General features: G+C 46.9%; 1 protein-coding gene across 1 annotated transcript; it reads left to right on the top strand.

Moving 5' to 3' along the window:
• Window positions 1-44: 44 nt before the first annotated feature.
• Window positions 45-27002, top strand: LOC135208692 (small ribosomal subunit protein eS25-like). Its single transcript, XM_064241143.1, has 4 exons — window positions 45-182; window positions 26209-26316; window positions 26496-26661; window positions 26914-27002. Exons 1-4 carry the CDS (start codon window positions 180-182, stop codon window positions 26982-26984), a joined length of 348 nt encoding a protein of 115 aa, XP_064097213.1. The 5' UTR covers window positions 45-179; the 3' UTR covers window positions 26985-27002.
• The last annotated feature ends 656 nt before the right edge of the window (window positions 27003-27658 follow it).

Below are 27658 nucleotides of genomic sequence, written 5' to 3'. Positions count from 1 at the left end.
TGGTTATATTTTATTTTATAATAAATTGAATAGGACCAAGGCACCTTCGTTTGGAGAAAGAACCACTGAATTAGTTCTTTCTTCTGAATAACCAATCATGAGCTTGCCTCAGCTGCAGCCATAGCCAATCAGAGGAAAGGAATCATCTTCCCTTCATCACCACAACAAACCGAGGAAAGATGGTGAGCCCGATCTTCACACATTTCTGTATTTTAAGCATTTCCATCGGCATTTTAGATTTGGTTGCGGCGTGGGAGTTAAATAGGAATACATTATGTATGTTTTTATATAATGTAATTCCCAATTTGGTCGTGAATTTTGTGTAGAATGATAATTTAAAATTGACTACTGTTTCGCACGTGGATATCCGTGCCTTCGGGGACTCACTATTGTCAAAGGTTGTAGGTTATTTTTTATCTATCATTTACTGGTTTATTCAGCAATATTGAAATTAATCTTTTACACCAGGATGGCTCAAATTTAGCATATATATTATTTAAAGGAACTTTGGGAAGCGTTTTTTTGCCGGTTACCGTGATACCTAACTTGCAGATCGCTTACGGGTGACTTTGGTTTCGTGTAGGAAACGTAGATTAACCGTGGCATCCTTACGTTTTTTTTCCATTATACGATAATATATAACTTCTAGGCTTAGTTTATACGAGACACGGCATTCATACCCAGGTCTATGTAGGCCTATCCTGAGGCGTAGGCTAGGAAGTGGCGATGGTTTGTTTCGATCAACTTTCCAGGTGCTTATCGTAGTCTTTTTAACAGAAGCCTAGCCTAGCCTTAGTTAAGTTAGGCAATGTTTTGCAGTGTAATTTTGCTAGATATTGTATGTATAATACCTATTTAAAACATTACCCCCTATAGGCTATAGGGTAACCAACAGAGTGGACTAGCTGCAGTCACCTTAACCGTGTTTGGACCCACCTTCAGGAAAAGTATTTTAACACGTCTTGGCACCGGAGATGGTACCAGTCACGAGTCTCATATCTCGAGGTATTGCTCCCACGACCTAGGACTTGTGACCAGTGCCCATCTCCAGTGTCAGGATGTGTGGAAGTACTTTTCCTGAAGGTGGGTCCGAGCACGGTTAAGGTGGGCGCAGCTAGTCCACTCAGTTGTTTACCCTACAAATGTGTTACGTGTATCTGCTAGTGTTTGTGATGTAGCCTAAACTTAGGTGGCTGTCTCTGGTATGGAGTATGTAAGTGACCTTAGCTTAGGCTTCTGAGTGTCATGTGAAATAGGCATAAGCTTAATAATTAAAGTGGTGACCATATTGAATCCTTACTGGACGGGTAATTACCTAGTATATCAATATTCAGCTCCTCAGGCTGGGTAAACATTGAGGTCGGCCAATTTACGAAAAAACACATCAATGGAAAGAAGATAAGCAAATGTATATGGTGAAAGAAAAAAAAGATTACTGTTCACAACCCCTTGTGGGGCCTCTTATAAGAGCAAGACAATTGTAAATTTTACCAACTTGTTTATTCTAATAAATAAATTTATTTGTAAAATTATAGGCTAATTACTGTCCACACAATATTGATATAAGAAATAAAACCAGTAACAAATTCTTAGCATTTTTGATGTAAAATATGTAAAATTTACAGAGAACGAAGATTCAGTAACTTTTTTTTTTTTCCTTTTTTACACATTTTTTCTAATATTTCTTTACAAATTTCTTTAAATTACATTTACAACCGACATACTGTTGGAAAAGACAAGAACAAAAAAGAACAGCAACCCCTTGGTATATTTATGAGCAAATTTACATAAAGATGTCATGTGAGAGAGAGAGACGAAGAACATTTCCCCCTTCAAGTCACAAGCACTACTGAAGTCTTGAGATGCCCACACTTGTGATCTTGGTCATTATAAAAATTGCCGCAAGTGAATTTATGGGCAATAAAAGTATGGGCACCTCTTTCCTGCCAGATTCTTTCCAAATTGATGGTGCATATGATATTTATTTACAGGGTCAATCCATCTACCACCCCAAATTTGTTTTTACTACTACTGAGGGTCAATCTGTCCACTAAGGGTTCAATTTTTCTCGAATGGATAGTCACCTTTTTTTTTTTTTTAGACATCCCTTTAGCATGCTTAAGTTTTGTATCTAATGTAGGCTTAGTCCATACATCATGTAGGAAAGAGCTCTGTGAAACCTGGTTTTTGGTGAGGAGATTAAAAAAATGAATTTCACGAACAGTTTTAATAAATTGGGGTTACGGTATAGGCTATAGACTATTAGCAGAACATTAGAATGATGGTAGTAACTAAATGCTATCATTTGGCTAGCCACAATTGACAGTAACAAGTAACAGCGTTGACTAATGTACAGTAAAGTGTTACAGTGACTGTATGATGTAAACCTACCTTTTCTCAATTTCTACCTTTGGGTATATATATGTTGGACAGTACTTTTTTTTAATGCCTTCACCTTTCGGAATAGAACCTGATTTTTGTACTTCACTTTCTTTCTTTCTTTCTTTCTTTCTTTCTTCTCCTCCCCCCTCCCCTTCCTCTGTTAGTACAGCCCTCCAGTGATTATTCCCTCGTTGTCAAGCCCCTATACATTTTCAAAGTAAGCATGTTTTCTTGTCATTATTATAGCTCCTGCAGAATAGGTATCTTTAGTTCTTTTAAATTTGCCTATGACATTTCATTATATATTTACTATGCACTTATTGCCATCTTATTTTTTGTATCGCTATGGCTTTTCTTTACACAATTTTTGCACATTATGGTGTTGCTGGCACATTAATTTGATTTGTGCTTTTCAATATATCTAGGGTAGACTTGGTCATTTCTACGATTTGTTGCATTATGACCAAATTCCTGACATTTACAGCGTGTACCAAGGAGACCTACAAAAAGTGACTGATAAGCTTTGCTAAACTTCCTGCCTGCTGCCTACCAGAATATCTACTTCCTAGTATTTAGTGTTATGTGATGGGTTGTTTAGCCTGATAAGTATTTGAATGCAAAGGGTGATCAGAATTGTGACGTATGCAGGTATGCATTGTGTCAATTGAATGATGATGTAAAGATTGAGGGTAATTTGCTGAACGACAGAATTACTTCCAAACGGGAGCTTAGTTCATTGTCTGATGTTTACTGTTACTTTTGGGGGGCGTTTCCAGGCCTGGCCAGATCAGGGCATGACACCCTTGATAAGGTTAGGAAGGGAAGGCCAAGTTAATAAGAAAGTTGTAGTACTCGAGGTAATGTCCAATAATTCAATATGTAATTGAGCTATTGGAGACCATACAAGAATATGAATAGGAGTGTTTCCAAAGTTCTTGAAAGCCTTAATCAGACTGGTTTTATGTACCATTAAGGAAGATAAAAAGCTGTTATATAAAAAAAAGTATTTGTTCCGACACGGCATACAAACCTTCGGTCCTTTTACAATAGGAAGGTACTAGCGGCGAGCTGGTACTAGGTCGTAAGCTTTCGAACAAGGGGTTCGGTAGTTAACTGCTTGTCCGACAGGCGCGCGCGCGCGACTGGGAGGTAAACAAACCCACTTTCTTTTGCCTTTCGGCCTCACAGCGAGTGACGAAGGTTGTGTTCGACCGCTCTCTGCCCGCTTCTCGTCGTTTGCTTTCCTTGAGTATATGGTTGTGTTTGTGTATGAAAGAATCATTGTAAGTACAATCATTTCTCTTTATTCATTTAATTGTGATTTATTGGTCAATCATGGAATCTCCTCGCCTCGCTACCCCACGGAGACTATGCCCGGGTACCGAAGGGCGTAAATGCGGAAAGTTCCGCTCATTCCCGGAAATTGACCCACATATTTTGTGCGCTCGGTGTCGGGCGCGAATGCACCCGAGCCGAGCCCTGTGAAGTGTGTAATAATTGGTCGGAGGCGCAGTGGACTTTGTATGAGGGCAGGAAGAAGCGAAAGCCTGCAAAGGAGTCGTCGGAAAGCTCTCCCGCGACTCCTTTGGTTACGGACACTTCGTCTTCTTTCCTGCCGCTCGCTCAGCTTCCACGTTGGCGCCTTCCCCTTCGGGGGGGGTTTCTAGGTCTTCTCCTCACCTGACTTGTCGAGTGTGGAGGAGGGCGCTAGATACCCTGACGTCGAGTTGTACTCTGGGTCCTCTATCCGTTCGTCTTCGCGCGAGCGGGTAGAGGATCCTGCTAATCACCCGACTTTTGCTTCCTCAGGTGCGGTTGCCGCGAAGGACGACCTCGGACAGGGTGTGGGGGGCATCGTTGGGGCTGCAGGGCGTGCCGAGTGTCCAGGGCTGCTCTATCATCTCGCTGGCTCCGTGGCGGTCACCCATGCGACGGTTACGACCACCACCACGACCCTTACAACACCTGGCTACGCTTCACCTCCTCACCTGGTGTACACCCGCACGCGTCTCTGTAACACCTACTACATCGGTGCAGGGGCCAGTCGCCGTAACCACGGGGGAGTGTGATGCGCCGCCACTCCTGGGTTTGCCGTGCTGCCGCGACCGGACTTCGTGTGCCCGAAGAGCTCGCCCCTGGACCTCCCACCAGTACCAAGGATGTCTGTTCCGCTGGTCCGTCCAACTGGACAGCCTGCCGTACCTCCCCGCCCAGCCGCCGTTCACGGAGCGTGACGTTGATGACCACTGCTGCCGTTACTGTACCTGCTCTTGCCGTCTCTACTGCTGTTCCTGTGATGCCTGCACCTGCTGTTCGGACAGGTGCGTCCGGGCCCTGTTGCTTCGGCAACAGCAGCCCCGGCTCCGCTCTGGATGACAGATCTGACGTCGGTCCTGAGGAGGTTGACGAAGAAGAAGAAGAGGAGGAAGGTGTCGTCGTCGTCTTCATCGTCTTCTTCGTCGTCGTCGTCGTCTGCTGCCTCTTCCCTTTTTCTTCTAAGGCTCCCCCCCGCCGAAGAAGAAGAAGGTCGTCTCCCCTAAGAAGGTCTCCTTCGGGAACTTCTAAGGGCCCCTTCCCGTCTCGCTCTGGTGAGACGGGGGGTTCTTCCGCTGGTCACCCTGCTCCTTCGGGGGCAGGACCCGTCTCTTCTTCCGCGAGGAAGAAGACTACGGGCGACCAGAGGAGTGCCGGCTAACACCGGCACTTCCTCACCTGCTGGTAGTGGTTCGGCCACGGCAGCAGGATCCGTCTCGGCCTCTCGTTCGCGAGAGGTACCGAGTGTACGGTCGCCTAACAGCGACCGTGCAGCCAGGAACCAGACCTCTGAGTCCGCTCAGCGTCAGGTTCACGGCACGGAGCGGAAGACTGGTGACAGCCGCTCACGCGACTCTCACCAGATCAGCTCTCGCTCTCGTGGCGAGCAGCTGGCTACCCGGGCGGATGTGACGGTCCATGACCGGCCACGGGCTGAGGCTGGGAAGAGGTCCCCCCGTTCGCCGGCACCAGCCACGGCTGGTACCAGCGAACTGACGCGCCGTGAGGACACGCAACCGGTCTCACCGTGACAGTAGAGCTCGCCGGTCGCCTGACCGTCACTCGCCACAGAGAGCGATCGGGTACGGCGACCGGCACCAGCTCTTCTGACACACGAGACCCGGGGCCGCTGTTCTCGGTCCAGCCGTTCCACAGCGAGACGGCTCGACGTAGGTCTGCAGCTCGATCGCCAACCGCGGGTTGACGATCGCCTGCAGTCTTCCAAGCCCGCTGGTTCTGCCAGCGAGCGAGGAGGGAGCGTCAGGTCTGCCTCTCCCACACCTTCAACCTCCTCGGGTTACACCGGGAAGAGGGGCGAGGTATTGAGGAGTGATCGTGAGGGGTGCGCCCCTCAGGATCCCACCACGTCGTCGTACGTACAGGCACGGTTCTCGGACCAGCCAGGTCGTACGCACAAGTGGTTGGAGGAGACCGAGAGGGGTCTGTCGCTGTTCCTCCCTTGTGGGAGGAGGGTCTCGGGAGATGCTCCTGTTTGAGGGACTGGATGGCCGACCCCGCAGGACGCAGTCACTCCTGAGATCCAGAGGAACTTTGCCGAGGTTATTGCGCTGATTCGTCAGCACAACGACCTCGGGGAAGGATCGCCGCTCCCACCATCCGAGCCCACGTCCCGGCTCGAGTCGTTCTGGGGCCCGGAAGAGAACCCAGACGACGTGGGTTTGCCGCGTTCCGAGCTTGCTGACTCAGTGCTGGACCAGGTTGAATCGCTTGTTTTATTGTAGTGTCTTACCGAACAATTATAGAGCCGTGATTTCCACGAGCGGCAGGATACTAAATTCAAATTTAGCGCGTCGGCGTCGCCAACACTGGTGGTGATGACGTCATCTCCTCCACTCGCGGGAGAACCAGGTACAACTGCCCAGGTGAATCCAATTCTTTTCCTGCCGGCGTCCGGTGAACATCGGTGGTCGGTGCGGTTTGGATGACTTTTGCTTCGCTTTTTTCTTGTGGATTTGATCTTCGGAATTGGTGAAGTACTCTTTTTTGGCGTTGTTGTTATTTTGCTTTTTATTTAGGCGTTGCCATGTCGGATTCTAGTCCGTCGGGAGTTAGGTTTTGCATCTCAGGATGTAAAACTAGATTATCCAAGCTAGAGTATGATTCTCACACTAAATGTGTTAAGTGTAGGGGACAGGTTTGTTCAGCAGATCGAACATGTAACGAGTGTAGTGATTGGACTGATTCTCATGGAAGTTTTTTAGTTCATACTCGGAGAAATTAGCTAAAGACAAAAATTAGAAAAGCAGCGCTTAGGGAAAGTAGACTTAGCTCTGCTTCGTCTTGCGATGCATCTGTTCCTTCTGTGTTCTCCTCAAATTGTTATGTCTCCTTTAACTACACTCCTATTCCTCTACTAATCCCACTTCTCCGGCTTCCGTGTGTCGTTTCTCCGACACCATTGCAGTCTGGAATCGAGGTTAGATCAGAAATTTTCGGTACTAGCGAATACGGTTTTGCAACTTGGTAATTCAGTTAGACGTTTTTGGAGAAAGCGGCCTCAGGTAAGAGTGTAGTTGAGGGTGCGTCTGTCTGTCCTGACACGTCTCCTAGACAAAGGTCACTGTCCAGCTCCCCCGCACCGGGGAGAGACATACCGGAAGTCCAAGGGAGTCGATCGGGATTTGCCCACAGACAGCGCCTCTCTTGTTGAGCCTGTTGCGCCTCAACAGGGCTCGGTTAAGCGTTGGAAAGGTGTTGCGGTCAGACGCCTTTCAAATGATTCAGCGATTCGTCTCCGGTCGCACGGCGCTCTTGGCGAGATTCGCCCGTTTCGCGTCCCTTAAAGAGTTCGTTCAGGCGCCGATTCTTCGCCTCCTCCAGTCAAGCGGTATAAGGAGCCTGAGAGTAGGGTTGCGCCTCGGCCGTTAGCGGCTCGTTCGTCGCCTCAATCTGTGCCTTTTTTCTGGCTCCATCTACTAGTAGAGGATTGTGGTTTAGCGCTGTAGCTAGCAGTTCTAAGGTGTTTCTTTAGGCGCTTTTTCGTCTGTTACGCCTGATGCGCTGTTTCGCCTCGAATTTCGGCGGCTCCGAGCGAGGCGCAAGTAGTTTTTCCGCCTCCTGCTGAACATTTAGGCTCTTCCAAGCCTACGTTAACTGTTTTTGATTCGTCTCTGGCGCCTTTGCGCAAGCAGTTAGAGATGTTAACCAACTGGATGAATGAGTCCAAGGGTGGTTCGAACCTTCAGATCCGGTTGTAGTTCCGTCTACTTCTTCGGCGGTATCGGAGAATGAAGAAGAAGTAGAGGAGGAGGATTCACATCACCTCTCGTGTTATTCACGTCTCCTTAGATTTCTTCGGTATCTTATCCAGATTATTTTGAGAAAGCGGCTCCGCGCTCCCCAACTTCGACTTTTTTGATGAGGAGGAAAACTTCAGACCCTCTCCTCCAAAACTTGTTCTATCTAAAGCGGTTAGACATTCGTTGAAAGAGACGGAGAAATGGATGTCTATGAAAAGAGACTTAGGGGAAGGCTCTTTTTGCTTACCCTCACCCTCTAAGTTGCTTCGTAAGAGGTATAGGTTTTATGTAACTGGGGAAGCTCCTTCTCTGGGAGTTTCTGCCTCCTCTCAGGGAGACTTCTCCAGTTTAATCGACTCCTCTAGAAGATCTGCTTTCGCCGCAGCGAAAGTTTTTCTTTACAGCGCCTGAGTTTGGACCACGTTGTAAAGAATCAATTTAAACTTTTGAAGTCTTTAGCTTCCTTGATTGGACTATTGGCGCTTTAGCGGCCAAGATCGAAGACTGTCCTTCTCTTTCCCAGGAGTTAGCGGAGGATTGGATTGGTGTTTCTGTCCTGTGGCGGACAAATCCATTAGGGATGGATGTGATGAGTTAGCTTCGCTCATCGCCTTTGGTACCCTTAAGAAAAGGCAACTTTGTGCTCCTTTGCTTCTAAAAGGGTACGTCCCAACCAGAAGTCTGCTCTCTTGTTTGCTCCTTTTGTGAAAGATAACCTCTTTCGAGACGATGTAGTGTTGTCAATTTCGTCTGCGCTAGATAAGAAATCTACTTCGGATTTACTGCACAGTCTACTAAGAGACCTAAAGCTCCTGTGGAGACTGTTCCTTCGGTTTCTCCTCTGGCCCAAGCGCCTTTTCGAGGGAGAAAACCCAAGCGCTTCTTTCGGCCGAAATCGAATTTGCGACCTCAGTCTAAGGCCTCGGCCAAGGTTAACAAACCTTCCAAATGAAAGCTCGGTTCTTCATGCACCAGTGGGAGCCAGGCTGGCTCTTTTTGTTTTGGGAGGAATGGGAAAAACAGAGGAGCAGAAGGCTGGGTAGTGCAAGTACTCAAGTTCGGCTATCGTATTCCTCTCGTTTCACCTCCCTCGCTCTCACCTGTGCCAATTCCATTCCAGGCATACTCTCCGGGCTCAGACAAATGTTTCTGGCGCTAGCCGCAGAAGTGGAAGCGCTTGTTCTCAAAGAAGCGATAGAACAGATAGAAGGGGATTCTCCTCCAGGCTTTTTACAATCGCCTTTTTGTAGTTCCCAAGTCATCAGGGGGCTGGAGGCCGGTTTGGATGTGAGCGCCCTGAACTTGCATGTCCAGAAAACAAAATTTCATATGGAGACCACTCGGTCGGTTCTGGAGTTCCATCAGACAGGGGATTGGATGGTCTCTCTGGACATGCAAGACGCTTATTTTCACATTCCGATACATCGCGAATTCTCGGAAGTACCTGAGGTTCATGTTCGAAGGCAAGGTGTTTCAGTTTCGGGCGCTTTGCTTCGGACTAGCGACCGCTCCTCAAGTTTTCACCAGGTTCTATCCCGATAGGAAGCTGGCTACACATATTAGGAGTAAGAATCTCCCTCTATCTGGACGATTGGCTTCTCCGGTCGGAATCAGAGAGTCGGTGCATGAAGACCTTGGAACAACTCTGGATCTTGCCAGAAAGTTAGGAATTCTGGTCAACAAACAGAAGTCCCAGTTGGTTCCATCTCAGAGCTTCTTTATTTGGGGATGATTCTGAATGCTCAAGTTTTTCGGGCTTTTCTGTCCCCGAAGAGGGTTCAAGGCTGTCTGGAGACAGTTCAGGAGTTCTTGGACAAAAAGGTAAGTTCTGCCAATCAGTGGATGAGGCTCCTGGGGCAAATTGACGTCAGTGGAGAAATTGTGACGTTGGGAAGACTGCACATGAGACCTCTGCAGTTTTTCCTGAGAGCCTCTTGGTGCAGGAAGACACAACCAGACTCGATTACCTTTCCTGTCACAGATCAAATAAAAAAGAGGACCTAATGGTGGTGGCTCTCTCGAGCAAGGTTGGAAGAAGGGTTAGATTTACGACCCATCCTCCCGAACCTACAGTTCTTTTTCCGACGCATCGGACCACAGGTTGGGGAGCCCCTACTGGGAAATCCAACGGACTTCAGGAGCTTGGTCGGGAGAAGGAGAAGAAGTTCCCACATAATGTAAAGGAACTGTTAGCAATTTTCTTAGGGCTCAGACAGTTTCGGAGCTTAGTAGAAGGCCGAGAGTAGTGGCAGTGCATTCCGACAACTCCACGGCTCTCTCGTACGTGCGGAAACAGGGGGGGACTCAGTCTTTCTCTCTGTACGAAGTAGCCAAGGATCTCCTCCTGTGGTCAAACGAAACGAAGGTTCAGCTAGTCCCGAGATTCGTTCCGTGGGAAAGATGAACGTCCTGGCTGGACGAGTTAAGTCGTCAACAGCAAGTGTTACCTCTGGAGTGGACTTTGGACAACAAGATTTTGTCCAGAAACTTTGGCGCCTTTGGGGACTACCGTCAATAGACCTGTTTCGCGACCATCGAGGAACAACCGTCTTCCTCTCTTTTGTTCTCCAGTCCCAGATCCTCTAGCTTGGTCGGTGGACGCAATGCTGTTGGATTGGTCGGGTCTGGAAGCTTATGCATTCCCTCCGTTCGGTACTAATAAGAGAAGAGGTGCTGAACAAGTTCATGTCGCACAGCAATGTAACGCTAACGTAATCGCTCCCTTTTGGCCCAGAAAGACGTGTTCCACCCGGACCTTCTCCAGTTGTTAGTAGACTTCCCAGACTTCTTCCTCCAGAGAAGTGGCTTCTCAAACAACCTCACTTCAAGAGTGTTCCACCAAAACTTGTCCGCTCTAGCTCTGACAGGGTTCAGACTGTCCGGAATCTTGTCAGAGCGAAAGATTTTCAAGAAGAGCTGCAGAAGCTATCGCTCGTTGTAGGAGAGAGTCTTCTAACAAACTCTATCAAGGGAAGTGGAGAATCTTCAGAGAGTGGTGTAGAAGTGCTAAAGTCTCTACTTCTGCGACCTCTTTAACAGAAATAGCAGATTTTCTTCTATTTCTTAGGAACTCTAAGAACTGGCTCCTTCGACGATCAGAGGATATAGAGCCATGCTCTCTTCGGTTTTTCGACATCGAGGTTTGGATATTTCCTCCAATTCAGATCTGTCGGACCTCATTAGGTCTTTCGAAACCACTAAGCTCCCGCAAGATACAGTGGCTTGGAACTTAGATGTGGTGCTTAAGTTCCTCATGGGGCCACAGTTTGAGCCTTTGAAGTCGGCTTCACTCAGGAACTTGACTAAGAAGGCACTCTTTCTTATTGCACTAGCTTCTGCTAAGCGTGTCAGCGAATTGCACGCTATAGACAAAGTCGGTTTCTCAAGGCAATGCTGTATTTTCGGTATCTTTGACCTTTCTAGCCAAAAAATGAGAATCCTTCTAATCCTTGGCCGAGGAGTTTTGTGGTAAGGAACTTATCTGATTTGGTTGGACATGAGGAGGAAGAAAGGCTCTTATGTCCAGTCAGGGCTATTAAGCAGTATCTGTTTGCCACTAAGGGTATCAGAGGGACAATCTTCTAAGCTCTGGACCTCGGTTTCAAAATCCCTCTCGTCCTCTTTCTAAGAATGCTATGTCGTTCTTTATTAGAGAGCTTATCAGGGAAACTCACTCGCAGTCCGAGAACGACAATCTTTCCGTTCTGAGTAGTTAAAGCTCCGAGGTTAGAGCAGTGGCAACTTCTTTAGCATTCAGAAAAGAATTTATCTTTAGCTTCGATTCTTCAGAGCACGTTCTGAGATCGAATTCGGTTTTGCGAGTCATTATCTCAAAGAGATAGAAAAACGGTTTTCGAGATTGTAAAACGTTAGGTCCGGTGGCGGTTTCTGGCATGGTGTTGGGAGAAACGGCACAGGGGTCGTCACCTCTATGCTAACTTTTCACCTTGAATAGGTTGTCGAGTTCAAGGGAAGCTGGGGGTACTGAGTACCTGGGATACTCACCAGTCTGTTAGGTCAGATTTTACAATGGTTGGGTATATATGTTTTTAAATCTGGTGTTGGTGACAAATGTTTTGTATGATTGAATTTCTGGTCTTAGCCCAGGGCAAGGGCAATCTTTGTTGTTACTATCCTCCGTCAGTCAGCCTTGTCTCGCTTGAACTACGGAAGGATTCCACTCCTGTAGAGGCTAACTTTGGTCAAATTCCAATTCCTCTACAATAGTAAGAAGAGCACCGACAGAGGCAGTAACAGTCTGCTGTAGCTCTCTTACAAGGTAAGGTACAACAGACACCTTGAGTGTTTACTGGTATTGCAATAAATGTAACCATTTAAAAATACTAGTGGTCCACTGAATCCCACCTTCCCATAAATGTGTAATCAGCTCTATAATTGTTCGGTAAGACACTACAATAAAAATGAAATTTTCATTATTAAAATGAAGTTTTATTGTATACTTACCGAACAATTATGATTATACCCCACCTCCTCCCCTTAGGTGGACGGACGTGGGCAGAAAGAATTGGATTCACCTGGGCAGTTGTACCTGGTTCTCCCGCGAGTGGAGGGAGATGACGTCATCACCACCAGTGTTGGCGACGCCGACGCGCTAAATTTGAATTTAGTATCCTGCCGCTCGTGGAAATCACGGCTCTATAATTGTTCGGTAAGTATACAATAAAACTTCATTTTAATAATGAAAATTTCATTTTCCGGACAAGACGGTTCGCTCAAGGCTAGCAGGTCGAGCAAGCTGCTTCCACCTCCTCTGCTGCGACAGCGGCGGTTTTACGTGCCATCTGAAGACCCGATGCCGCCCAAACAGGTGAACCCGGAGTTAGCCAGGCTGACTCCGGGTGTGTCTCTGCAGCAGCTCCTGTCCGAGAACCTATGGTTCTCGCAGCAAGAGGCACTCGGCCTGGAATCTACCGCTATGGCAGCTTTCCAGGCCGTCTCCTGGCTAGATCTGTGGTCCCTCACAGTATCTAAGGTCGCAGCCAACTCCGGGGGAATTTCTCCTGAAGATGACTCGGCCTTTAGGAGACTTTGCCAGTCTGGAGGAAGAGCCATCTCCTTCCTTGCCCACCAGACGGTGAACCTGTGGGCCAACCTGGTTCTCCGACGAAGGGACGCCGTCCTTACTCGGGTTTCCAGGGGCGGCGGCGTTGAAGCGGCGTGGGACTTCGCAACGGACCTTTACGGAGTTCCACGTCTCTCTTTCCAGGAGAGATGGTGGACGCTGCGGTGGACAGACGGCGCACTGACGACAGTGACCGTCTGGTACACCAGGCAGTCTCGAAGGCTTCTGGGCAGCCTCGGACTGCGGCCAAGTCTAAGAGCTCGGCTAGCGCTTCCTCGGTGGCCAAGACGGTAGCTGCGTCGAAGCCCCGGGGAAAGACTCTGTCTTCTTCGACTTCTAACAAGGGGAGCCGTAACCAGCCCTCCTCCCAGCCCTCCTCCTCCCGTGGAGGCTCTGGGAAGAAGTCGAAGAAAGGGGGGAAACGCTAGGGACGGCGTTCCCCCTCACCTGCTGCCGGAAGTGGGGGGGTGCCTGGCCAGCCATTGGGCAACTTGGCAGCGCTACGGCACCGAGACCTGGATTGTAGATGTCCTTCGGGACGGATATCTATTACCCTTCGAATCTCGGCCACCCCTCACCTCCAACCCGGTCCAACAAGCAGTCGTACGTTCAGGGTCATCGAAGGACGTAGCACTGAGACAGGAGATCAAGACCATGCTGAGCAAGAGAGCTGTAGAAATCGTCACGGATCAGTCACCGGGCTTTACAGCCGACTCTTCCTGGTGGAAAAGTCTACGGGAGGCTGGCGCCCGGTGATAGATCTCTCTCCCCTGAACCGGGTTGTTCGCCAGACCCGGTTCACGATGGAGACGGCACGCTCAGTGCTCGACTCCATCAGGGAGAACGATTTCATGCTTTCGGTGGACTTGAAGGATGCGTATTTCCAAATACCCATTCATCAGTCCTCCAGAAAGTACCTCCGCTTCATCCTCGACGGGACGGTGTACCAATTCAGGGCACTTTGCTTCGGTCTCTCAACCGCCCCACAGTGTTCACGCGAGTGTTCACTCTGGTGTCTGCTTGGGCCCATTCGCACGGGATACGTCTGATGAGGTATCTCGACGATTGGTTAGTCCTGGCGAGCTCCCGCTCGCAGTTGCTACAGGACAGGGATCGACTGCTCGAGTTCTGTCGCGATCTGGGGATCGTTGTGAACTTCGAAAAGTCCGATCTCGAGCCCAAGCAGAGGATGAAGTACCTGGGTATGCTGATCGACACGGTAGCAGGGCGAGTCTTCCCCGCAGACTCGCGGATCAGCAGATTCAGGGAGGCAGCCAACCAGTTCCTGTCTCGACAGGAGCAGGTAGCTCAGCGGTGGCAAGTCGTGATCGGACACCTGTCTCACTCGAGAAGTTAGTCCCTCACGGGCGTCCTCACCTGCGGTCTCTTCAGTGGAGGCTAAAGGAGAGTTGGTCGCAGGCGACGGATCCCCCAAGCTTTCCAGTGTCACTGACACCGGAGGTGAGGCAGGATCTAGCCTGGTGGCTGGACGACAGGAACTCTTAAGAGGAGTGCTCTGCGCACTCCCCCCCCCGGACATGCAGCTGTTCTCAGACGCATCGACCGAGGGATGGGTGGGGCGCACACCTGGAGGAGTTGCTGACTTCAGGAGTGTGGGACGAGAACGACAAGCACCTTCACATCAATGTACTGGAACTCAAGGCAGCGTTCCTCGCTCTCCAAGAGTTCCAGGACCGCTTGGTGAGACACTCAGTGGTGTTGATGTTGCGACAACCACCACGGTAGTGGCCTACTTGTCAACAAACAGGGGGGCCTAGTGGTCTCTCCCGTTGTACCAGTTTGACTCGGCAGGTGCACGAGTGGGGGCCGAGGCACATCAATAGAGCTGTTGGCACGCTACATTCCAGAAGAGGAATGTAGTAGCAGACACGCTCAGCCGTCGGATCAGGTGATAGGGACCGAATGGTCTCACACCAGGACGTGGTGGAAAGGCTCTTCGACCTATGATGGGGCAACCAGTCGTGGATCTGTTCGCCAACGGCACAACAGGAAGCTCCAGGTGTTCTTCTCGGCCGTGCCGACCCATGGGCAGCTGCAGAGGACGCTCTTCAACACCCGTGGGGACAACCTCTTCGCCTATGCCTTTCCCCCGTTCAGCCTGATTCGCGAAGGTGATCAGTTTTCGAGCACTGGTCACCGAATCTCCAGGATGATCCTGGTGGCTCCCAAATGGCCACAGGCCATTTGGTATCCGGACCTGCTGGCTCTTCTTCGCAGGAGAACCGAGAGAGATTCCCCCTTGGCACAACCTTCTCGCCCAGCCACACGTCGAGCGGTACCACCGAGCAGTCCAGTCCCTACGTCTTCACGGCTGGCTGTTATCCACCATCTCTTGCGAACGAGAGGCTTTTCTCGTAGCGCAGCAACAGAGATATGGCTGGAAACGTCCGTCAGTTCCTCTGCAGCTGTGTACCAGGGGAAGTCGGCCGTCTTCTGTGGTTGTTGTCGTAGACGGGGTCTATCTCCTCTCAGAGCCACTCTTCAGCAGGTAGACGGATTTCCGCCTCGTTTTTTCTTCGCCGAGAGAAGCTCCTCTCAGTCCCCACAGTCAAAGGATACAGAGCCGCCTTGGCGCTCCGTCCTGAAACTGAGGGGATTGGACATCTCGAACTCGTTCGAGATCTCCTTGCTCATGAGGAGCTTCGAAAAGTCTTGCCCACCCAGGGAACTCAGGCTCCCTGCGTGGGATGTGACTCTCGTCCTTAGGAGTTTGACTCGAACGCCGTTCGAGCCACTCCGAGAGTCGTCAGACAGGGATCTTGACCCTCAAGACCCTCTTCTTGCTGGCCCTGGCATCGGCGAAGAGAGTACGGGAACTTCATGGTCTTTCCCCATGGATGTACGACACTCCAGGGGATGGGGATCTGTGACGCTCGATTTCGTCCCGAACTTCGTTGCGAAGACTCAGAAACCGTCGATCCCTGACGACAGGTTCGAGTCGTTTCACGATTCCCTCCCTAATGGACTTCACCGATAATGATGCGGATGAGATGCTGCGTCCTGGGAGGGCGCTACGACGCTATATGAAGAGAACTCGACACCTCAGGCCTGAGTGTCGACGCCTCTTCGTTAGCACCGGGGTAACCAAGAAAGGAGTATCCAAGAACACTCTTTCATTCCGGCTGCGTGAGGTCATCAGGAGGGCGTATGAGGCTGATGGTAGTGACGACATCCGTACGTCCCGTCCGAGAGCTCACGAAGTCAGAAGTATTGGCCCCTCGTTGGCGTTTCGTAAGAACTTCTCCGTGGCGCAGGTACTGAAGGCAGGGGTCTGGTCTAACCAGACTACCTTACGTCCTTCTACCTTCGGGATATTGCCCACAGGTCCTTGATAACCTTTTCCTTGGGACCCGTGGTGGCTGCTCAACAAGTTGTGTAGCAAACCCAGACCCTCGCAGGCTGAAACAGCATCGAGTCCTGGTGTGACTGTGGGGATGGATGTGGAATGAGTGTGACTGGCTCCCTCTTCCCGTCTTTTTCCTCCTCCTCACCTATGGGCAGAGGGCCACGGTCGTCACTACGCTGGATGGAGGACGAGATGCAGGTGAGCTATATGACAGAGCCCCATCCTATCCCTTTCACTAGGGATGGGAGCAGAATATCCACCACTTCCTCCTACAAGGGGGGGGAAGTGGATGCCTACAGGAGTCAAATCCATGACTTTATATTTGCTCCTGTTACAGGAACAAGTTCTTACATTGCTGGTACGAAGAGATACGCTTGCCTCTCTCTCAGTACTCGGTCCAGAGGTCTGACCATTGATCCTGCGGTGCACACCCCGATCAATCGGACAGAGGCTTGGATCCCTCCCTCGCTCTTACGACCAGGGAGGCTTCCAAGGTTGGGCGAACACCAGTCTGTTCACAAAAGACTCAGATTCCACCCACCAAGAAGTGAGTCTTCCTATTGTAAAAGTACCGAAGGTTTGTATGCCGTGTCGGAACAAATGACAATTTGTCCAAAATTGCATTTTTCCTAACTATACAAACCTGAGGTCCAATTTTACACATAGCCCCACCTCATGCCACCACCCCTCACTCTGCAGGAGCTTTTTGTTGGGCCAAAAGCAAAAGTGATTTGTTTGACCTCCCAGTCGCGCGCGCGTGCCATGTCGGGACAAGCAGTTAACTACCGAACCCGTTGTTCGAAAGCTTACGACCTATCCAGCTGCCGCTAGTACCTTCCTATTGTAAAAGGACCTCAGGTTTGTATAGTTAGGAAAAATGCAATTTTGGACAAATTGTCATTTCAGGTGTTGTACATCAGTAGCAACTCTGCAATTAGATAATGTATGTGCATTGAGCGACTAACAAGAGATCAACCTAACAAGTCATCAGCAATATAATAAAATTTTATTTACCCTTGCAAATAGCTGATATTCTGTATAGGTTGGTTTATGATATTCAAGGATGTTGACACCACTGCGTTGGTTTCTTAAACCATTTTTCTTGAAAGCTAGGTGGAGTTCAAAGTAAGTTTATTTAAAGTACGACAACTTACTGTGACATTTAGGGCCTCTGTAACAGTTTTTTCGCAATAACATTTTATATATGCATTTCATAAATATAACACTTATTCAGAATACACATTATATCTACACGTAAATTTTGACTTCTGCATTACGTAGGTTGAATAAATTTGGTACTTATAATGTAAAAGTTACTTTTTTTTGAAGATGGGCCAACTTACTCTGAGAAAAGGTTTCGAACGCACTTGTTATACGTATAACTTATGACAGCATTTCTTCCTTCTTTCTCGATGGATGATTGGCTAAACGTAACGAAGGCTAGACCTCTGGCAAATGATTTTTATGGGCATGAACTGAAAGAGCAGCTGCTCTATTTTCATTTGAAGCACTAATTTAAGTAATTGTGCATAAACAGAAAAAGTAAAATTAACCAAAGAAATTCACAAAATAAATTATTATTTTTAAATACAACTTAAGAAAAATTTTATTTTAATGTATGACACTTACCTGGCAGGTATAATATAGCTATATTCTCTGTTCCACCCCCCATGGCAGAAAATTTTTCAAAACTCCGCGGCAAACGCTAGTAACCGTAGTAGTAGTTCAGGCAACCACCACCCCGTTACCGTGGCGCTAGCGCTAGGAACCGTTTCCCAATTTTGGGCCAGATTATTTTCTCTGCCAGCCGAACACGTCAACATTGTTTTTTGGCGTTCCCTGTCTAGGATTTTCATTCTCGTTGCTGACTTCTCATGGATTTTTGGTATTGTACTCGGAAACGTTAGCTTGGCATTCGACTTTGGATTGTTCTTTAAAGATGTCTGATACTGGGAGTATGTTTAGAGTGTGTAAAAGAGGGGTGTTGTGTAAGGTAACGATTGCCGAAACAAGAAAGCTTCGGTCGACCCTCATACCATTTGTAAGAAGTGTAGGGAGAATGTGTGTACTTGGGAGAATAGATGCATTGAATGTGAGAATTTATCAGAGAAGGAATGGAAGATATTTATGAAATATGTTGAGAGACTTGAGAAAGATCGTGTAAGGAGATCTGTTCTCGTAGTGAGAAGTCAAATTCTTCTAGTAAAAGGAGTGAATGTATTTCCTCTCCAGCTCCTTCTAATGTAGAGTTGGTAGTTTCCTTCTCCCCAGTATCTCCTCGCCCGCTGCTGTATCGGAGGAGGCGAACGATACAAATATTGTGAAGGTGTTCGCTGCCCTTGCGTCCATGGGCGACCAGATACAGCGAATTATTACAGATAGAGTTAGTGCTTTCGATGTCAGTGAAAGTGTAGTGGAGGGGGCGTCTGATCGTCTCTCTCGTGCTCCTAGAACCTAGACCTCGGTCAAGCTCCCAGACCCAAGGGAGAAGGCCTGTCGACAGTCGAAGGGAGGCGAGAGAGGTTTTGTCACGGTCAGGCGTCCCTTCGAACAGTCCTGTTGCAAGTTCCCAGGCTGTTGCAGTTCGCCGCAGAAAAGGCGTAACTGGGAAGTGTGCGTCCTCGGAAGGTTCGACTTCCGAGCGAGAAACGTCGGTATGCAGTGGTGTCTCGCCCCCTCAAGAGGACTTTCAGGACATCAACTGCTCTCGAGAGACATGCTCAAGATCGTGAGGCTTGGAGTAGTCCTGAGGTGTGTCCTCCTCGGAAGACGGGGACGCAGTTCCGATCAAGAGGAAAAGGATTTTTCGTGCTAGAGAGGACTCAGGGCGCACTGGCGCTATACGTCCTTCTCGGCCTGGTATTTCGATGGGAGAATCTCCTCCATCTTCTTGTGTATCTTCCCTCGTCTTTCTCCGTCGGGTAGAGTACAAGATCGCTCTCCGTTAGGTCGCAGTCCCGCTCGTAATCCTCCTCCTCGTCGTCGTACATTCAGGAGGATAGTACGAAGGGTTTCTTAAGGAAATGCAGTCCAAGCTGGCAGTTCTGGTGAAGTCTTGGGATGCGCCTGAGCAAGCATCTTTTCGAGGCGTAAGGACGATTTCCTTCCCATTAAGTCTTCTAAAAGGGAAGACAAGGACGCGTTCGCCGAGGACTCAAGGCGCACTGGCACTAGGAGGACAAGCGATCGCTTGGTTTTGCAGGACGCAGAACACAGGAAGAAAATAGTTTCGGAAGAAAGCAGGAGCAAACATCAGGACGCGGGACCAATTGTGACTGCAGGCGACAGGAAGCAGGCGTGTCTACGATGGACGCAGGAGGGGCAGGACATCGAGAGGCGGCAGGACGCCGACTCCTCGGTAGCCGCAGGACGCAGGCGGCAGGACGCTATTCCGTCAACGAAGCGTCAACACGACAATGATTTACAAGACATTTCTTCAGCAGAAGAGGAATTGGAATTAATTGAGGAAAAGAATACGGAACCTTCTTCAGATTATAAGGTTCTGACTTCAACGTCTTATTGCTATTTTTGAGGGGGAATTTAAACCGACAGCTCCTTTATCCCCTTATCACAGTTTTCCAAGAAACTAGGGACTCCAAAGAAGTCCTCTTTCCTTAAAATGACGATGTCAATTTCGGCGAAGAAGGCCCTTCAACGTGTGAATGACTGGATGAAGGATAAGAAAGAAGCGGGAAAATACTCTTTTGTTTTTGTTTTTCGCCAGCTAAGTTAGCATCTAAATCAGGAGTATGGTACGCTACTGGAGAAAGTCTAGCCTGGGAGTACCTGCCTCCTCCCAAGGGGGACTTCTACAGTATGTAGACAGCTCGCAGACAGGCGTTACAGTCTGCTAAGGTCTGGTGGACGTCCCTTCAGAGTTTGACCATCTTTTTAAAGGGATTTTTAGGACTTTTGAAGTCTTCAATTTCCTGGATTGGTCTTTGGGAGCACTAGCGAACTCCCTAGAAGAAGAGGATTCGCAGGATTTAGAAACCGCTAAGAGCATTATGTCCTGCATGGACAAGGCTCTGAGAGACGGAACGAATGAACTGGCCTCGTTATTCACAGCAGGAGTACTTAAGAAGAGATTGCTGTTGTGTTCTTTCGCTTCAAAAGGAGTTTCTAACTCTCAGAAATCGGAGTTGCTGTTCTCTCCTCTTTCGAAACAGCTGTTTCCTTCAGAGGTGATTAGGGATATAGCTCTCTCCCTTTCTCAGAAGGCCACTCAAGATCTTCTCTCGTCTTCAGTTAAGAAGTTCTTACCACCCAAGTTGGTGAAGAAGACTCCAAAGGATACTAGGCCTTCGCAACAGCCCTTTTGAGGAAGAACATTCGCTCGACCCGCCTTTAGGGGTTAAGAGAGTACCCACTAAAAGAGGAGCCAAGACCCCCTCTAAAGAATGAGAACTCAGTCCTCCAGACGACAGTGGAGCAAGACTTCAAGGTTTTTGGGAAGTTTGGCAGAATATGAAGGCAGATCCCTGGGCTGTCAACGTAGCTCGGGAAGGGTACAAGATTCCTTTCTTGAAGAGACCTCCACTCGCAACATCTCCGAGAGCCCTCGGGGCAAATTACAACGATTTAGTGAAGAAAGCGGCTCTGTGGGAGCAAGTAGCTTCCATGCTAGAGAAAGGAGCCATAGAGCCTGTTCTGGATCACGAATCTCCGGGATTTTACAACCGTCTGTTCCTGGTTGCAAAGTCCTCGAGGTTGGAGGCCAGTTCTGGACGTAAGTCAACTGAATCTTTTTCGTAGAAAACAAGTTCACTATGGAGACGAACGATTCAGTACTGGCAGCGGTACGTCCAGGGGACTGGATGGCGACCCTGGACTTACAAGACGCATACTTTCATATTCCGATTCATCCAGGAAGCAGGAAGTATCTAAGGTTTGTGATTCAGGACAGGGTCTTTCAGTTCAAGGCCCTATGCTTCGGCCTTTGCACAGCCCCTCAAGTGTTCACGAGGATGATGTCCAATGTGGCGAGATGGTTACATTTAAGAGGGATCAGAGTGTCTTTTTATCTGGACACTGGCTGATAAGATCCCAATCAAGAAATCAATGTCTGGAGGACTTGAGTCAAACATTGGACTTAGCAAAAGACCTAGGTCTGGTAGTAAACATGGGAAAGTCTCAATTGGATCCCCAACAACAGATAGTTTATTTGGGGATTCAGATATCGGCAGTGACTTTTCGGGCTTTTCCGTCCCCCGAAAGGCAAGCCCAATGCATTCGGAAGGTGCAGGACTTTCTAAAGAAGGACCGATGCTCAGCAAGAGAGTGATGAGTCTACTGGGCACACTCTCTTCGCTAGAGAGGTTCATTTCTTTAGGAAGACTGCACATGAGACCTCTACAGTTTTTCCTGAAGGATTCATGGCCAAGAAAATTGCAACCGGATTCCTTCCAGTTTCTAATTCCGGCCGAAGTAAAGGAGGAATTAAAGTGGTGGCTAACTCCAGGCAGGTTAGCAAGAGGGATTTCGCTTCAGCAGAAGAGCCCAGACCTCGTCTTGTTTTCCGACGCGTCGGACGCGGGTTGGGGAGCGACATTAGGCCCTCAAGAGGTGTCGGGACTTTGGAGCAAGGAAGAAACAAAGTGGCACATAACAGGAAGGAACTGATGGCAATTTTCTTGGCTTTGAAGCACTTCAGAAGAGGGTTGATTCGAGACAAGACAGTGCAGGTCAACTCGGACAACACCACGGCTCTGGCATACATCCGAAAAACAAGGAGGAACTCATTCTTTTCCCCTTTACAATCTGGCAAAGGAAGTTCTGCTTTGGGCGGAAGAGGAAAAGGTCGTGATAATCACCAGGTTTATACAAGGAGAGAAGAATGTGGGTGCGGACCTGTTGAGCAGAAGAGAACAACTTCTCTCGACGGAGTGGACGTTGCACATGGAGGTTTGCCAGAGCCTGTGGAAGTTGTGGGGCCGTCCCCCCGACGGTAGTAGATCTGTTTGCGACAGCCAGAAACAAAAAGGTTACCAACCTATTGCTCTCTCCGGTTCCAGACCAGGATAGCAGTGGCGGGTCGAACGGCATTCCTGATGGATTGGTCAAACTTAGATCTGTACGCTTTTCTCCTCCATTCAGGGTACTGGGGAAAGTGATGAAGAAGTTCAGGGAGAGCCAAGGAACGAGTCGGCCATGACCTTAATAGCCCCGTTTTGGCCGGCCCAAAGTTGGTTCACAGAGGTACTGGAATGGACAGTAGATACGCCAAGGACACTTCCTCTAAGAGTAGATTTACTCAGACAACCCCACTTCGACAGGTTTCACAAGAATACCCTCGCTCTGGGTCTGACTGCGTTCAGACTATCAACGTCTGGTCAGAGCGAGGATATTCTAGAGAGGTGCCAGTGCAGTGGCTAGAAGCCAGAAGAACCTCCGACAATCACAGTTATATCAGTCGAAGTGGGACAATTTCCGGAAGTGGTGTAAGAACAGGAAAGTGTCTTCATCCAGTACCTCTGTGACCCAAATTGCAGATTTCCCTCTATACTTGAGGAAGGAATTACGCTTGTCAGTTTCGACAATCAAAGGTTATAAGAGTATGCTAACCTCAGTGTTTAGACACAGGGATCTAGACATCTCGAATAACTTAGACCTTAGAGATCTGATTAGGTCATTTGGTACGAAGAAACAATCACAATGCAGGCCACCTGCTTGGAACCTTGATGTGGTCCTGAAGTTTTTAACTTCTAGCAAATTCGAGCCGTTAGAGGAATCCTCTCTGAGAGATCTTGCTAAGAAGACTATCTTTAGTAGCATTGGCAACTGCTAAAGAGGTTAGTGAGCTTCAGGCCATATCGAAGAAGGTGGGATGGAGACATGGCAACGCTAGTGTGTTCATTCCAAGAACGTTTCTTGGCCAAGAATGAGAATCCAGCTAATCCTTGGCCAAGATCCTTTGAAGTTTTGGGTCTGGCGGAGTTAGTGGGTTCACGAGACAAAGAAAGAGTTCTCTGCCCAGTGAGAGCGTTGCGGTGTTATATGGAAAGAACAAGAGATATCAGAGGGAAGTCTGATGCTCTGTGGTGTTCAGTTAAAGACCCCAGTAGACCCATGACGAAGAACGCTCTAGCTTTCTTCATGAGAGAGTTAATTAAAGAGGCTCATATGTTGTGTCAGGAGCAGAACTTTGGTATTTTGAAAGTGAAGGCTCATGAAGTCAGGGCAGTGGCGACTTCATTAGCTTTTAAAAAGATTTAGCCCTCAAGGAAATTATTGAATCCACATATTGGAGAACTAATTCAATATTTGCGTCTCATTATCTTAGGGATGTTCAGACAACCTTTGATAATTGTCAGACGCTAGGTCCTAACGTGTCCTCTGGTACAGTATTGGGCAAAGGAGTTACTACCCCATAACCTTCTTTTAAGCTAGTTGATTTTATTAGGTGATGGTGTTTGTGTTTATTGGTCGTCTGAGAAAAGTATGAGGTACTTTTCTTAGTCTTGTTAGTATTATCCGGTGATGGTGTGTGTGTAGTTCAGGTAAATGATCTATTACTAGCTTGAATGCCGTGGCATAAGAGGGCTGTACGGTTCTGTCAACACATTGGTCACGTCCAGTTGTCAGTTCCAGTCTTAGCTTCTTCAACTAGGACATTCCTTGTTGAGAGCTACTAAGGTTTAAGCAGGCTTAGAGGCAGGACCTATGAAGTCAGCTACCTTAGCAGGTAAGGAACCTGGAGTTTTAATAATATTTTATAATAAATTTTTATACTCTTAAGAATGTTGCTGTCTTTGACCCACCTCCAAATGTGTCAATCAGCTATATATATACCTGCCAGGTAAGTGTCATACATTAAAATGAAGTTTTTATGATAAAACAAAGTTTAATGTATACTTACCTGGCAGGTATATATAATTTAATTCCCACCCGCCTCCCCTCAGGAGACAGGATGGGTTCAGAGAAAAAAATTCTGGCCCAATTGGGAAACGGATTCCATAGCGGCTAGCGCCACGGTAACAAGGGGTCGGTGGTTGAAACCTGAAAAAACTAACTATAGGTTACTAGCGTTTGCCGCGAGTTTTGAAAATTTCTGCCAGGTGGAACAGAGAATATAGCTATATATATACCTGCCAGGTAAGTATACATTAAACTTTGTTTTATCATAAAAACTTCATTTTTATTCCACTAAGAATTAAGAAAGAATATTTTATACGGTTCTGTTCTTGTCCCGTGGCCGTGTTCTCTAGGTGCCACACACTTCTAGCTCTGGAGGGTCACCTCTGGAAGACTGGAAAAGGGTAATTTTTATGCAAAAAAAAAATTAATATATCCACTGCAATTTTTTTTATGACTCAACTTTCTTTGACATTAAACTATGATTTTCAGACCTAAATTATATGTAGTGACACTAATAAAATTATGACAGTAGGATGGTGTAAAGTGGCTTTCTGCAATTACCACCTTTTCACTAAGATCCCGAGTTATTTCGCAGACAGTATTGATAATATTCCTTAGGGAGATTGGTAGGGTGGGAGTGCTTAGCCTTTGTTATCCCCAGGGTTTTATGAATGCCTTTGCAACTGCTTGCAGGAATTTTCTTCTGTTGAGAGAGGCAGATGTGTTCCCACAGTAAATGACCCAATCCTCAATTAGTTAGACTTGCATTGCATTTTATGCGTCTCATGGACTAACAGGGCAAATAACACTGAGACTGGGAGGAGGACCAGCTGCAGATTACTTTCCTTCAGAAGACCCAGTGGGACACTGAACATAGCTGGATGCCAGAGCCTGTATCACCATGTGGTCTCTGGTGCCAACATTTTTCCCTCCCAGTGATCCAGTCTAACTCCCAAAATAAGTTTCCTAAGAAATTACAGTCTACTTTATAGGTCACAATCAGATTGACAAGATGTAGGGAATAGTTGGTAATTTTCAAAAAAAAATAGTAGACAAGCTTGATTTGATAACTGCTATATCCAATGTCAAGCAATTTTTATTTATTGGCTTTCTACCTATTTACTGAAAAAACTAAAAAAAAAAAAAATAGCCGGTACTGTATTTTGGCTTTAAACCTTCACCAATAATTATCGTCATAATGATGACTTCATGAGGCTCCACTTACTTTGGCCTCGTTATAATTCAGGATAACGCTGAAGGCTATCATGGGCATTGTTGGATTAGAAAATTTAACTTCTGGCAATAAAAACTCATTTCTCTAGTAGTTGTAAGAAGTGCTAAATGATCCTCAAGGATCCCAGCAGGTTGGCCTAAACGTTTAATTCATGTATATTACTGCTATTACTATTGTTGCGGCACTACTGCTACAGTAGTATTACTACACTAGCACATACCCCACCCACATCTATGTATCGTTCCGCCATTCATAAAGCCTGTCATGTTTTTTCACTCTGCAATATGGTCACAGGCTTTCTCTTGACTGTATAGTTGCAAGTTGTAAGAGAAATGCAGTTTTGCAACCACGGGGACAATTCCAAATCCTTTTAGCCATTCTTGACTGCTATGGGTTTCAGAGCCGATGGAACAAAGTGAACGAGTTTCTGTCTCGAGGATGGGCTGGGCAACATTTTGTCAAATGGTGTTTACCTTGCTTGCTTAATGAATGTTTTTCGACTCTTGGCACGTAATCATTGGCCATGGTGTCGGCCAGATAATTTTTACTCTATAAAAATTAAAACTACCGGGTTTAGGTTATTGATAATGCTGAAAAAAAAATTTGTGGTTGTAAAATATACATGTCAACTTTCAGCTACATCCGATGTTTTGATAAGGAGCAAAGTCCAAAAAACCGTGTTACAGAGGCCCCAAATCTCATAATAGGAGGTATTAAGAGACACTTGAAAACATAAATGTAGTGGTAAAAAGCATTGTAGTTTTGGGTGGAAGGGGATGACATTTGTCAAATCTTAAGTTAGCAGTGTGTGTTGTTAGGTTGACATTTTTGTGACATTTGATACTTTTGAATTAGACATGAAAACCTCATGAATTAATCACAGGTGTATTTTGCTTAAACTGTTCAGTAGGCTTTTTTTAGAATAAGAATTTAAAAATTTTTAGTGGTAATTGTGTTCAAAGTTTGATGTGCATTTCTTTTTTCTCAATAGCCTCCCAAGAAGGATACCAAGGGAAAGCAGCCCTCAAAACAACCAGCCAAAAAGAAGGAGGGAGGAGGAGGTGGAAAGGCTAAGAAGAAGAAGTGGTCAAAGGGAAAAGTAAGTTTTTTTATGTAATATTTTTTTTTGTCTTCATTGAGTGATTTACTGGTCAGTTTTGTTTTCTTGGGTGCTTATTTATGCAAGTTCTTGACTGCCTAGCTACATACATCATAAATGTCCCCAGTGGGGAATGCAGATACTGTACCGTGATCTTATTCATTATATTTTCTTTTCAGGTGCGTGACAAGTTGAATAACTTGGTGTTGTTTGACAAAGGCACTTATGATAAATTCCTGAAGGAAGTCCCAATATACAAGTTGATCACCCCTTCAGTAGTTTCTGAAAGACTCAAGATCACCGGATCTTTAGCAAAGCGAGCTCTTGAAGAATTACATAGTAAAGGTAAGTTTTAAATGTGGAGTGCATGCATTACAGGATATAAATTATGGATGGAAATTAGATCATTCTTGGCATGGGAGTGTGATTAAAGGATGGTTTTGGTACTGGATGTTAAAGTAACTTTTAAGTAATTTAGCTCTATTATGTTTCTCTTTTGAGTATGTTTGAGGTAGTTCCTTATTATTGAAACGAATGTGTAAACATAATAAATTTATTACTGCTTTGAATATTAACAAGACTTACTTCTTTCCACAGGCCTCATCAGACAAGTTGTAAAGCATCATGCACAGGTTGTCTACACAAGGACTACTAAGAGTGAGGACTAAATAAACTTTAGTAAGAAACTGGTAGTTTGATTTTTCATTTCGGTTTGGTCGTGTTAAAAGTACCATGCAAATGAAGCAAAAGTTTTGACAAAATCAGAGGATGTTCTGAGACATTAGGATTTTATCATATAACTAGAGGTAGGTTTTTTGCTGTTCTTTATGGAACCCTACAAACTAATGCCAAAGTGCAGCGGTTCACCAAGTCTGGTAAAAGCCAGCTCGGTGTGTTAGGAAATTAGTCGACAAATACTCAATAAATGATTGAAATACCTGAAGACTATTGCTTCGAAGAAAAAGGCGACTTCCATGAGATAAGGTGGTTTCCAAACATACTATATAAATCAGATGTAGCGGATTTTGAAGTGGTGACAAATTTTAAAGATATCCCTGGACAGGATGTTGAAAATCGCATGTAGTTAGGATAAAGTAGCTGATGGATGATTGTGGAAGATGTAAAAGGTAGAGGAGAAAGCCAAGCACAGATGAGTTGCAATTTTATTAAAATCTATTGAGATGGGAGTCTGAATTTAACACGGAGTGTGAGGAAAGGTGATGATAGTCCTGCAGTTTCCTTTAACACGAAGTGTGAGGAAAGGTGATGATAGTCCTGCAGTTTGCTGTAACTTGGAAGTACAGGCTTTAGACCTGCACCAAGAAGTCCAAAGCAGTTCAGA

Source organism: Macrobrachium nipponense, chromosome 35 (assembly GCF_015104395.2).
Source record: "Macrobrachium nipponense isolate FS-2020 chromosome 35, ASM1510439v2, whole genome shotgun sequence".
In the NCBI taxonomy this organism is placed as follows: Eukaryota; Metazoa; Arthropoda; class Malacostraca; order Decapoda; family Palaemonidae; genus Macrobrachium; species Macrobrachium nipponense.
Note: the sequence above shows the minus strand (reverse complement) of the source record. Positions and strands in the feature narration are given on the sequence as shown.